We start from the raw sequence: 12,607 nt of genomic DNA on the forward strand, positions 1-12,607 counted from the left end.
ACTTTTAATACAAGGGCTGAGCCCTTGCCAAGGGCTTTGAGCCTCTGGTCTGTGGCCTTGAGCTATTACTGAATTCCATCAGAGCTTAACACATATTTGAGAAAAGAATGAATGATTTAGTAGATGTTCTCCCTGGATATTTTTCAAACATGGCTAGAGCTCCTGCTAGACCCTGGTATAAAATGGCATTAACCCTAAAATAACTGGCTTTTGTGGTAAACTAAACATGCCTGACTACACCCGGAGACTTGAACCGCCAGTGAGAAATTCATCAGCTGCCTTCCGGCTGCAAACTGCAGAACCAAGAGGAAAAAATATGAAGCCTAAGACCTCTCTGAAAAGCAAGAAAGTAGCAAGAGAAGGTTTCCAGATGCTTCCACAAGCAGAAGACCTCACTAAAAACATGGCAGTCGTTGGTGGGTCATTGTCTCCACGGGGGTCGGGATTTGTGTTTCTCTTTTACTGTTCTGCTTCCCACCCCAAATCAGGAAGGGCATGCAGTAAGAAGGCGAGCCCTAAGCAATTGTGGAATGAATTAATTCCAGGCCTGGATTTTCAAGTCTAAGATCTCCATGAACGCTGGAGAGCACCGAGGGCCCACAGAAGCTCTGTATTCGGAAGCAACTGGCGGTGGCATCCGAGAGCATCCTAAAAAAAAAAAAAAAAAAAAAAAAGAACCCAGTGGCAGCTGCAGGTGTGCACAGCGTGCGCTGAGTTGGAGGGATGAACACGCGCGGGATCCTGCCCTTTCTCCCCACTGGCTGCCCGCGCCAACTTCGGGGCCGCGTCCGGAACGATTCCCCGGCTCTCTCCCGTCTGCGGCTCACAGCCCTCGAAAACCATATTTTAAAAAAAAAAAGTTAAAATGAATTGAAAAATGGGAGCACGGGAAAAAAAAAAAAAGTTACTTCCATGGCCCGTACGGGGATCGAACCCGCGACCTTGGCGTTATTAGCACCACGCTCTAACCAACTGAGCTAACCGGCCACTTGGTGATGGCGCGGCGCCGTCAGACTTACAAGGTCTCTACGCCTGCGCGGGGCCGGTAGTGGGCTCTCTGGTTCCATTCCTGCTGGGGCCGTCGTCATCCCCGCTGCCATCCCCATTGGCCAGAAGAAAACACCGAGACTCTTTAAGGAGAAGAAGGTGGCTTCTCATAACGAATCGGAGGTTCTCACGGGGGAAAGCAAATGATACCTGGGAGGCTTGGCTCGGGAATAGCATTTTCAAACGTTGCGACTCAATTCTACTTTTATTTATCTCCGAGAATCCTTCCAGCGTGGAAACTTTGTGTATCAGGAGCTTTTGGTGTGGCTAAATAAAGCTTAGAAAATGCAGAAAACCAGATAAAGAACAAAAGAACCACCGAATTCCCCCACTGCCCAAAAACAACGGCCGCTGGGGTCTTGGTATCTTTCCTGACAATCTTTTCTCACTGCATAGGTGTATTTAAAAATGTATATTTGGCATTCAATTCAACCTCGTTAAAAGGAATATAATTTTTTATCTTTCTTTTTGTACTTAATACTCCATCATTATCATATCCCTAAGCAATTACAAATGTCATTTTAAATAGCTCCTCCGTGTTTCCTTTAGTGGATAAGCCATTGCACCCTCACCCCCCCCTTTTTTTTTTGTCTGGAAAATGTCTTCATTTTGCCCTCTCTTGTTAACTAGCCCTGAATAAATCATAAAACAGCTGCTGGGTGAGCAGTACCCACTCCAAAGGGATAGTGTCTGTTTGTAAAAAAAAAAAAGGAGCAAAATATATGCTGGGAAGACAAAACTCTTTTGCCCCATCTGTATGTCCCAGGGCCTCTTGGTCTCTGAGGCTCTGATGTCCTGTGCTGTGGTGGCAAATGCCCCAGGAGTAAAAGAAGGAGGCTCCAGCTTTCACACTGTCCATCCCTCTGGTCTGACCACTCAAAGCAAAACAGTGAATGTATCATCAGGGTCCCTTGTTGCAAACAGCAGAAGCCCAGTCTAGCTGAATCTTAAGAGAACAGATATTATTGGAAGGAGTTTAGGTAGCTCACCCTGCCACCAGGCAGGCTGTTGAACCAGATTTAGTCAACACACACTCATTAAGCCTGGCAGTGCCCTGATCCCAGGGAATCAACTGTGAGTAAAACAGACCTGATCCTGTCCTCACGGAGCCCCCAGTTTAGCAAACACAGGTGTTAGTGTGAGTGGAGACACTTTGGTAAACCGTGCTGGGTTGAAAGGTGGGGCCGGTTTTTGAAGACTGGGACACTTGACTGTGTTTCGAAGGACAAGAATGGATAAGTGTAGGCCAAAACAGGTGGAGCCCTCTGGGCAAAGGGGACTGCCTGGCATGGCAGGCATCCTGTCCATTTTGCTTATAGCTGAATGTCCAGAGCCTAGTGCACCATCTGGAATAGTAAGCATTTAAGAAATAGGAGTCAAAGGTGCATGGCTGGCTCAGTCAGTACAGCATGTGACTCTTGATCTTGAGGTCATGAGTTTGAGCCCCAGGATGGGGGTAGATTGTACTTAAAATAAAAAGTAATAATAAATAGGAGTCAGATGGATGAATGAGCTAATTGCAAAATCACATTTTAAAACAAGTCAGATCAAGTCATTTCTCTGTTCAAATCCTCCCCTTCTGGCCCAGCCCTGATTAGGTTGCCAGATTTAGCAAATAATTTAGTATTATGTCCCATGCGATATTTGGAACAAAACCAGTATTAGTCGTTTATCTGAAATTCAGCTTTAACTGGGCATCCTGTACCTATCTGGCAGCCCTACGCCCAAAGTAATATCCATTTGAAAGACCCCCCCCCCCACCTGCTCCTTTCACCGCTGCTCCCCGCCACAGCCCCATCACCCTCGGGCTCACCAGGCCCTGCTCCTCCCTTGGGGCTGCTGCACTTCTGCTCCCCCTTCCTGGATCCTCTTCCCCGGACACTGCCAAGGCGCCCTCCCTCATGTCCTTATGTCTCTGCCTAAATGTCACATACTCGGCGAGGCTTCCCTTGGCCGCCCCGCGCCCGCACTCAGAATCCTTGCTTTTCCTGCTTTGTATTTCGTCCAGAGCTTGCTTATTTCCTAACTGCAGGAGGGCGGCAACCTGTATTTTGCACCCGCAGCTCCTAGAAGTGACCTGCACATAATAGTAGATGGTCGATCCAGGTTTGTCGAATGAAGCTCAGATCATCCGTTAGAGGTCTAGCCCTGACACAAACCAGGCCCGAATTCGAGACTCAGGTCCTGAGTGGGCGGGCCCGAATCACCCGGTAGGTGGGCAGTGCGCGCCAGGCCAAGGCTGCCCAGAGGCGGGCCCGCGGTGGGGGAGACGCAGTGACCGAAAGCAGACGGTAGGGGGCACCCGAGACCGACGCGTCGGCAACGCCCCTGGCGCCGGGGCGCCTCCCACACCGAGCGGTACTAACGCCTCCTCCTGCCCGTTCTCGCTCCATCTTACCGTTCTTGCAAGACAGACGAGTCCTGATTTTCATTTTCTGAGTTAGGAAAACGCAAACTCATACATGATCAGCATTAAATGGTACAGAGTTATTGTTCAGGTTTTTAAATGTCTGCGAGGGGGCTTTTTAAAACGGTCCATTTGCTTTAAACTCGTAAAATTTCTCATTCTGTTTATAAATTGGAAACGTCAGTGTGAAAATCAAGATATACTGTATTCTTTTCCTGGGGCTGCCTTAAACCACAAACGGGGGGAATCTAAGAGAAATTTATTCTCTCACCGTTTTGGTTGCGGCCTCCTTCCCCACGTTCACGGATCCCAAGTTCTTGGAACAGTGCCCGGCACAGAGTAGGTGTGCGATACAGATTTGTCGAATTAATGTTAAACCCATTGTGTGTTAAATTCAGTCTGTTGGACTTTTCGATTCCGAAACATGCCCTTCCATTCTGGTAACATTTCAGAGGAAGAATGTTTCTGAGGGAGATTTTGATAATCTCCTCTCATCTTTTTCTGGAACACCATTCTTCCTAGGTCCAAACTCCAGGGTTGAATCTCTCCTTTTCTTCTCTTTTCTTTGGTCCAGGCCTATGTCTATTGTCTATTTCCTGAACAATTTCCTTGAACTATCTTCCAACCTTCTTTTTACGTTTTGTGTTTTGACTTGGCGCCCTGGAGTGCAAAGGAGACAAGGAGACAAGGAGAGGAGAGCAAAACACTTTGAATGTTGAAACTGAATTCTTGCCAATTGATTCTGGGGGGAAAAAAAGGAAAGAAACGGGAGGGGATGGCGCAGAAATAAAATGCTTCATTGTACAATATGTACTATGCCAACGCTGTTAGACAACACAAAAGAAAAATAGACAAACGGAAGGATTTTTCAGATGTTGCTTCTGATTTGCTACAACAAATTGGTTGGTTCCAGAGACTTTTTAAAAGTCTTTTTAAAAAGACCCCGATGGCTTGGTCAGTGGAGCGTGTGACTCTTGATCTCAGGGTTGTGAGTTCAAACCCCATGTTGGGTTTGGAGATTACTCAAAAATAAAATCTTTAAAAAAATTAATTAAAAAATAAAAAGTGTCCTTCCTTAAAGCATGTACATTAATCGCAAAGCTTTTACAAAGGTCTCTTTTAGATGTGAGAGAGCCTCAGAAGCACAGGGAGTTGGAAGTTGCAGATTTGGGTCCAAGCCCCAGAATGGCCACTAGCAGGTGGGAGATCTTGGCAAAGGCCTCTCTGGGTCTCCCACAACAGGCCACTTGGCCTCTACAAACTGTCAGTCTGCCTGCCTGTTTAATTCTTCCCTATCAAGGGTTAAAGTTTGTCCTGGATGCTCAATCATCATTGAAAATCAGGCTCGCCCTTGTCAGAACTCAAGGCTTGTTTCCTGAGTGAGTGGGCCCGAATCACCTGGCAGGTGATTAACAGCAGGTGACAGTTGATGATGCCTCTTGATCAGTCAAGACCATTTATCGAGCATCTGGGCAAAAATCAAGCGGTATTGTATAGTGCATCACAGACATCTGATTTATTGTGCACTAACACCCTTTGGAGTGGGTATTCTTAACCCCATTTTACAGAAGTGAGAAAACAGTGGTCCTGTGATTTGGCTGGGGTCACCCGGTGTGATTCTCTCTTCTCTATCACTTTAACAGGTGAATTTTAATTCTTTGTATTCCCAAAGGGAGTTAGGAAACCTTTTCTTAAACTTTATATCTGCTCTTCTGAATGCCTTTTTCTCAGAGATGTGCATAGACTCTCTTAGTTTGAAGTTGACTATTTTCTGCCTCCACGTTACACATTACACTGTGATCTCATTATTAGTGCTTGGTTACCTACCATGCTTCATGTTAATTTGAATGGCTAATGTTCTTCTTGCTCCTCTTTATCTCATAGCCCTGTTAGCTTAGTTTCCTTTGAGATGTTTATTATTTTCTAAAATGAATCTAATTTCTAATATCTTTAGGTTGATTTGCATGTGCCCACCTTACCAGTGTTAACACATTTGAAATTTCTGTCATCTCTAATTTTTCTAACTTCTGCCTATTTCCTGTTGGAACACTTATTAAGATGCTCAGCAGCAGGAAACATATCTGCTGAACATGGCTTCATGGCTGAATCTCTTGACATTGGAAAATAGGGAAAAGTTAATGCTAGGATATGGGATAAACTGTCTGAGGACCAGTTTTAGAATGAATCAAAAAGCTTGAGTGGCTGTAGCGAGGTAGTGTTCGAGCAGTTTCAAGAGAGGAGCTCTACGGTGCGGGTGGTTCCATTTCACAAGCAAGATTTATTTGAGAGAGAAAGAGAGCAAGTGCAAGCAAGCAGGGAGGAGGGGCAGAGGGAGAGAGAGTCCCTTTTCTTTTTGAAGTAGCATTTCCTAGTCTGTTTAGAATTAAATAAAGAATAAGGAATTCTCTAGGCCAGTGGTTCTCAAAATAGGGTCACTGGTACAGAAGCAGCTCACTTCAGATCCTGTTAGTAAGGCAAATTATCGAGCCCCACCCCAGAATTACAGACGCAGAAACTTTGGGGGTCGGGCTTGGCAATCTAGGGTCAACAAATCACAATCACCTGAAGGCAGGTGATTTTGGTGCTGCTAAATCTTAAGAACCACTGCTCTAGACAAAATCTTTCACAATTCCCCTTTTGTAAACTTCCTGTTAAGGTTCCCCATTGCTATCCTTTGATCTTCCATTCTGGAGGCCCTTTTCCTCCCTCTCTCCCAGGGCCTTCAGGTAAGAGGTGCATGCTGCACACCTGGGGGACCAGCTGGACCACCTGATGAGGGCTGACGCCCAGCAGCCCCTGCTTGCCTGGATAAGCATGCTGAAGCCGCGTCAACCCACGGTGGGCGCCTTGCTCCTCTGCAGGATGGTGACCAACCTGGTCTTTGCAATTTCATTCCCCAGAGCCACGGTGAACTTGTCCACAATGAAAATGAGCAGAAAATTCCTCAGCCCATGGCAGTCAGGAACAGTGGTGCTGGGGCTCACCCGCCAAAGGCATTTCACATGTTCATCTATTTAACAGGTACTCAGTGACTATCCAGTAACACCCTCTGCCTGCTGGGGAGATAAAAGGCAGGTGGGCAGCCCAAGGAGCTTAGAACCGAAGTGGGTAGAAGAAACATATGAAAGAGACAGCGAGAGAAAGATAAATGTGACAAAGTCCCAAAATAAGAGAAAAGACCACAAGGAGATAAGAAGAGATCAAATTCCAGTGGTCTGCAGGGGTTAGATGTGGCTTTTCAGAGCCGACAAAGATAGCACCATCAGCAATGTGGGTTTTTTTTTTAATTTATTTTGAGATAAAATTCACATATTATTCTTAACCATTTAATATGTACAATTCAGTAATTATTGATAGACTTACAAAATTGTGTAACCACCACTGTAATCTAATTCCAGAACATTGTCATCACCACAACAAGAAACCCTGTCCTCATGAGCCGTCATTCCTCCTTCTCCCCACCCCCAGCCCCTGGCAACCGCTAATCCACTTTCTGTCTCTACGGATTTGCCCATTCTGGACATTTCCAATAAATGGAATCATACGATACACATGTGGCTTTTAGTGTCTGGCTTCTTTCATTTAACATCATGTTTTTGAGACTGCTTAATGGGTATAGGGCTTCCTTCTGGGGTAACAGTGATCTTTTGGAACTAGATAGAGGTCATGGTTGCACAACACTGTGAATGTACTAAATGTCACTCTTTAAAACAGTTAATTCTATGTTATATGAGTTTGACTCAGTTTTTTTAAAAAGAAGTAAAAATTTCAAAGTAGATACCTTTGACTTGCAAACTCCACTTTAGGAATTTCTCCTCTAGATACACTTGGACATACAGGAAATAATGTATGTACAGGGTTGATCATTGCAGCATTGTTTGAAAGACCAGACTATTAGAAACAACCCAGATGTCCATCAGTAGGGGACCAATTAAATAGGGGATGGTGCAACCATGACACAGAATAGCCACCAAATATATAATATAATATAATATAATACATCATACTATATTTTATATATCATTATATATTAAACTTAATAGTAAAAACATATTAAAATATCTATTTTATACAATAATTTAAATAAGTAATATGTTTATAAAAATTATAATTTATAGGGGCGCCTGGGTGGCTCAGTCATTAAATGTCTGCCTTCGGCTCAGGTCATGATCCCAGGGTCCTGGGTCAGGCTCCCTGCTCCTTGGGAAGCCTGCTTCTCCCTCTCCTACTCTCCCTGCTTGTGTTCACTCTCTCAGTGCGTCTCTCTGTCAAATAAATAAAAATTTTTTAAAAATTATGATTTATAGTAATTAAAATAATTAAATATATGTTAAATATATTAAAAACATTATTTGAGGAAGAAAAAATAACTTTCTAAACCAAAATGATTTTGGGCACAAAGACTTCAAAGGAAGATGGGATGGGCAAAGTGTTGGGCCAGAAGATTTCAGGTAGAGGGAGATTGTATATGGGGTGAGAAATGGAGATTTATCCTGTAAATGACAGGCAGCTGTGGAGACTTGGTCACCCTGGGGCTGGAAGGAGGAGGTTGGGACCAGCGAGAGGTGAGGTGAGTAGAAAAAGGTGGAGGGGTGTGGAGGAAACTGAGGTGTCTTGTGGGGACAGGGAGGAAGGAAGTGTTGAGGGTAGAGAGCACCTAGGCAGGTATTTTTGTCCCCTGCCAAGATGAGATCCAGACGGTAGGGGACAGGTAAGAAAGGCTGAGTCCAGCATTGGAAGTGTTCAGATCTCCCTTGCAGTGGCTTATAGAGGAGAAAGCTTCTAGCTTTCCAGAGGAGAAGAATATGTCCTCAAGGTAGGACAAGAGAGAGGGATTGAGAAGCATAAAGAAATTAAAAATTGCACGTTGTCATGTTTTGATCTTTTCCTGAATCTTAGTAGATATCCTGTGTCCATGTAAGTATGGGGGAAGGGAATTCATATATAGATCTCTCTGTGTGTTGGCACAGTTTTTAGAGAACGATTTCATGTAAGTCAACATTTAAATTGTAGATGTCTTTTTTTTTTTAAAAGATTTTATTTATTTGACAGAGAGAGAGCACACAAGCAGGTGGAGTCGTAGAGAGAGAGGGAGAAGCAGGCTTCCCACTGAGCAGGGAGCCCGATCCCAGGACTCTGGGATCATGACCTGAGCCTAAGGCAAACACTCAACCAACTGAGCCACCCAGGTGCTCCTAAATTGTAGATGTCTTATAATCTATCAGTTCCAACAGAAATAGTCACATGTGTGCTCAAAGATATGCACAAGGATATTTTCTGAAGTATTGTTTGTAATGGTAAAAATAGGAAACATTAATAGGGAAATGGTTAAAAAAACGAGAGTATACCCAAACTGTGGAATATTATGCAGCAGTTAGAAAACATAGGGTAACTCACCATGTGCTAATATTAAAAGATGACTATGATTTGTTAAGTAAAAAAAAAAGCAAATTATAGGGGCGCCTGGGTGAACCACTCAGTCAGTTGAGTGCCTTTGGCTCAAAGCCCTTTGGATCGAAGCCCTGTGTCAGGTTCCCTGCTCGGAGGGCAGCCTGCTTCTCCCTCTCCCTCTGCCTGCTCCCTGTGCTTGTGCTCTCTCTCTCTGTCAAATAAATAAATAAAATCTTTAAAAAAACCAAATTATAGAAGAATATGATTTTCAATTATGAGGAAAGTCTGCAAACTCATGCACAGAAATTCTGAAAAGATGCCACTCAACTGTTGCCAGTGGTTAATTCTGGGGAGGAGGGGAGTGAGAACGATAGAAGTGCTTCGAAAGGATTATTTCAAATTTTATTTGATATATTTCTGTATTTTGATTTTTTTTTTTTTTTACAATGGACGCATTTCTTTAATTTCAAAAGTTACTTGGAAAAATCAGGAATAGTTGACCTTATGGAGTAGTTGTGGGGATGAAAAAAGCAAATACAAGACAATGAACTTCATAAAACGCTGCACTGATACATACTTGTTACTTTTAGTGCATTGTCAGCTCCTTGGGGGCTGGCCGCTGTTCGCTTAGTCACCGTATTTGCACATAGTTTATTCACATATTCATTCCCTCAACTTTACACGGGAATAGAAGTCTCAGGAAGTAAGGGACCTTGACTGCACTGCTCTCCCTTATAGTCCCAAAACCTGCAACAGTGCCCTATGCTCAATAAATGCTTGTTGAATTAAAAACAAAAACTTATAAATCAACCTCTGGGTACCGGACTAGTTAGTAGACGCTCAACTGCAGGGTGAGACCGCAAAGAACAGGTATCAACTGACAGTTATCTAGTGCGTCCCCAGCCCAGTTAAAGCTCGACTGTCCTTCTGGATAAATTCTCAGGCAGGATGGGGATCGCGATCCCGGAAGGTTGCCCACACTTTTCAAAGGCCGGGAATTGCTCACGAAAAGCTGCTGGGGAGGTTGCTTAGCAACCAGACTAAGGAGGCGGGCCGCACTGCGCACGCGTACACGTAGGGCCGACGGATGCGGACATGGCGTTTTGCGCACGCGCGGGCGGCAGCCTGGAGGCGTCCAGGACCTGACGGTTGCTAAGGTGACAGAGATACAACATGGCGGCCGGGCCCTAACGTTTTCTGTCGGGGGGCCAGCGCGGAGGTCCTAGCTCGGGACCCTGCCTCAGAGGAGTGGAAGCCAGGGGGCCGTCGTTTCTGCCCCTTTCTTCTCCGTCCAGTGTCGGCAAGGGCTTGTCGTCGGCTTCCGAATCCAGGATGAAGAGTGAGCGGGGCCGGGAGAGACTGGAGGGGCCGGGCCCCGTCGCGCCTATGCGGCCCCTCGGCCGGTCGGGGGCGGGGGGCGCCGCGTGTGGGGACCCTGAGCCTCCCCGGGCGGTCAGGAGGTGGCGCCCCCGGCGTTCGGGGCGGTTCTGGGGGCGCTGGGGTCTCACAGCGTCCTCAGGAGTCCCTCTCCTCACCCCTCCCCCCCGGCATATTTTAGTGCAAGGTTATGTTACAAGTTTTGAGGGTTTTGTTGTCGTTTTAAAATGCTGGATTGAAACTGAGATTCTGGAACATTCGGCGTAAGGTAGCGAGCGGTTACTGTGTGGCTTCCTGCCTTTTCGTGACATCGGTTTAGGGAACAATTGAGAGGAAAGCTGGGCTATTGTATTTTTTGGATCAAGCAGCTGTGTTTTTGTGGGAACTATTTTCATAGGGATTTTGAAACAACTATTTGGTGAAGTGAGTGTTAATTGGGAAGTTGGGAAAGGAGGTTGTCGTCCTAGAAAATGTGACGGGTAAAAAATTTACCTATGCTTGGATTTGTGGATTATGGGCAATTCAAATGCAACCAACTAGAATGGGTTTTTTTTTTTTCCTGTAAAAAGATTGAATTATATTAGATATGGTTACAATGTAAAATTTGCTTTGTACCCTAAGTGTCAGCTGGTGATTGATTATGGCATAAATTGTGGAACAAAGATATTTAAAATAATTAATTCATCTCATTTGCCCTTTACAAGACATTCTTATTTTCTTTTGGTAGATATTGTTTACATGTTCATCTTTTTCATTAATGCACCCAAAACTGTAAGAATACAAGGCCTACAAAAGGCTTTACACTTTTATTTATAGTGTGGACTTACAGACACATATTTTTTTACTGTGTTCCTTTTTTCCTTCCCAGCTCTTTATTTTGAAAAAAAATTTTTTTAAAGATTTTATTTATTTATTTGACAGAGAGACAGCGAGAGCAGGAAAACAAGCAGGGGGAGTGGGAGAGGGAGAAGCAGGCTCCCGGCTGAGCAGGGAGCCCGATGTGGGGCTCTATCCCAGGACCTGGGATCATGACCTGAGCCGAAGGCAGATGCTTAACACTTAACGACTGAGCCACTCAAACGCACCTATTTTGAAAATTTTTGAATCTAAATGAAAATTGCAAGAAGAATTCATTGAATATTTATAAACCTTTCACCTATGTGTACCATTTTCCCTTTTGTTCGTGTGCTTGCTCACTTGCATTCTCTAAATTATGTACAATATTTATTTTTGCCAAATCTTTTGAGAGTTAGTAGTGGGCATCAGTACCTTTCACCACTTTCAGCAAGTATCTGCTAAGAACAAGGATGTTCTCCTACATAATCACAGTACAAATAATGTCTTAGGATAGTACTGTTATCCAAAATGCAGCCTGTATTTCAGATTTTCCCAGTTATCCCAATAACATCCATTATAGGTGTTTTTATTTTTTCCAGGATCCAATCAAAAATCACAAATTGCATTTTCTTGTCATATCTCTTTGGTCTCCTTTAATCTGGCACAGTGTCCTGCCTTATGTGTCTTTCTTGACTTTTTTAAAGAATTCAGGCCATGTATTTTGCAAAATATCCTTCAATTTGGATTTGTCTGATTGTTTCCTTATGATTAGCTTTAGCGTAAATGTTTTGGTCAAGAATATGTCAGAGGTGATGTTGTATGCCTGTCAGTGTGTCCCATCTAGAGTCTGATGTCAGCCTGATGTCAGCATGTCTCAGTTTTGTTGGAAGTTAGGTTTGATCATTTGATCATTCCATTTATTCACCTTTGCCTCTTAGACCCTTTCTGCTCTAGAGGCAACCACTCTTATAGTTTCTTTTATGTCTATATATGTTTATATATAAATGTGTATCTATATATTTATATATAAGCATATAAAAATGTGTATCTATTTCCCCTTTTTATTTTTTAAAAAATATTTTATTTATTTATTTGACAGAGAGAGACACAGCAAGAGAGGGAACACAAGCAAGGGGAGTGAGGGAGGGAGAAGCAGGCTTCCCGCCAAGCAAGAAGCCCGATGCGGGGCTCGATCCCAGGACACTGGGATCATGACTTGAGCCAAAGGCAGACGTTTAACTGACTAAGCCTCCCAGGTGTCCCTATTTGTTTATTTTTAAAATATTTTGTTTTTAAGTAATCACACCCAATGAGGGGCTCGAACTCAGAATCCCAAGATCAAGAGTCACATGCTCTATCGACTGAGCCAGCCAGGTGCCCCTATCCTCCCTTTTAAACACTAATGTTAGCATTTTATGTTGTATACTGTAACAAAATATAATACATATTGTAAACAAATATTTTATATAAATATTTTATATAGATACATTTTATTTGTATCTTTTAAACCTTTGGGTGTTGTTTTCTTTTTATATATAGTAGGTATAT

At 43.8% G+C, this 12,607-nt stretch overlaps 1 protein-coding gene and 1 non-coding gene across 8 annotated transcripts in view; one reads left to right on the forward strand and one right to left on the reverse strand.

Moving 5' to 3' along the window:
• Nucleotides 1-913: 913 nt before the first annotated feature.
• TRNAI-AAU (transfer RNA isoleucine (anticodon AAU)) lies at nt 914-987 on the reverse strand. Its single transcript has one exon. It is a non-coding gene; the product is annotated as a tRNA-Ile (tRNA).
• Nucleotides 988-9,912: 8,925 nt separating this feature from the next.
• Nucleotides 9,913-12,607, forward strand: part of MOK (MOK protein kinase) — a 51,597-nt gene continuing 48,902 nt past the window's right edge. For 6 of the 7 annotated variants that reach the window (XM_081829886.1, XM_081829888.1, XM_081829889.1 and 3 more), the window contains exon 1: nt 10,010-10,184. In XM_081829886.1, the coding sequence (XP_081686012.1) occupies nt 10,178-10,184 (7 nt within the window). In that variant the 5' untranslated portion in view covers nt 10,010-10,177. The other variant, XM_081829887.1, reaches the window with a different exon arrangement.

Source organism: Leptonychotes weddellii, chromosome 9 (assembly GCF_054177405.1).
Source record: "Leptonychotes weddellii isolate Sample4059 chromosome 9, ASM5417740v2, whole genome shotgun sequence".
NCBI lineage: Eukaryota > Metazoa > Chordata > Mammalia > Carnivora > Phocidae > Leptonychotes > Leptonychotes weddellii.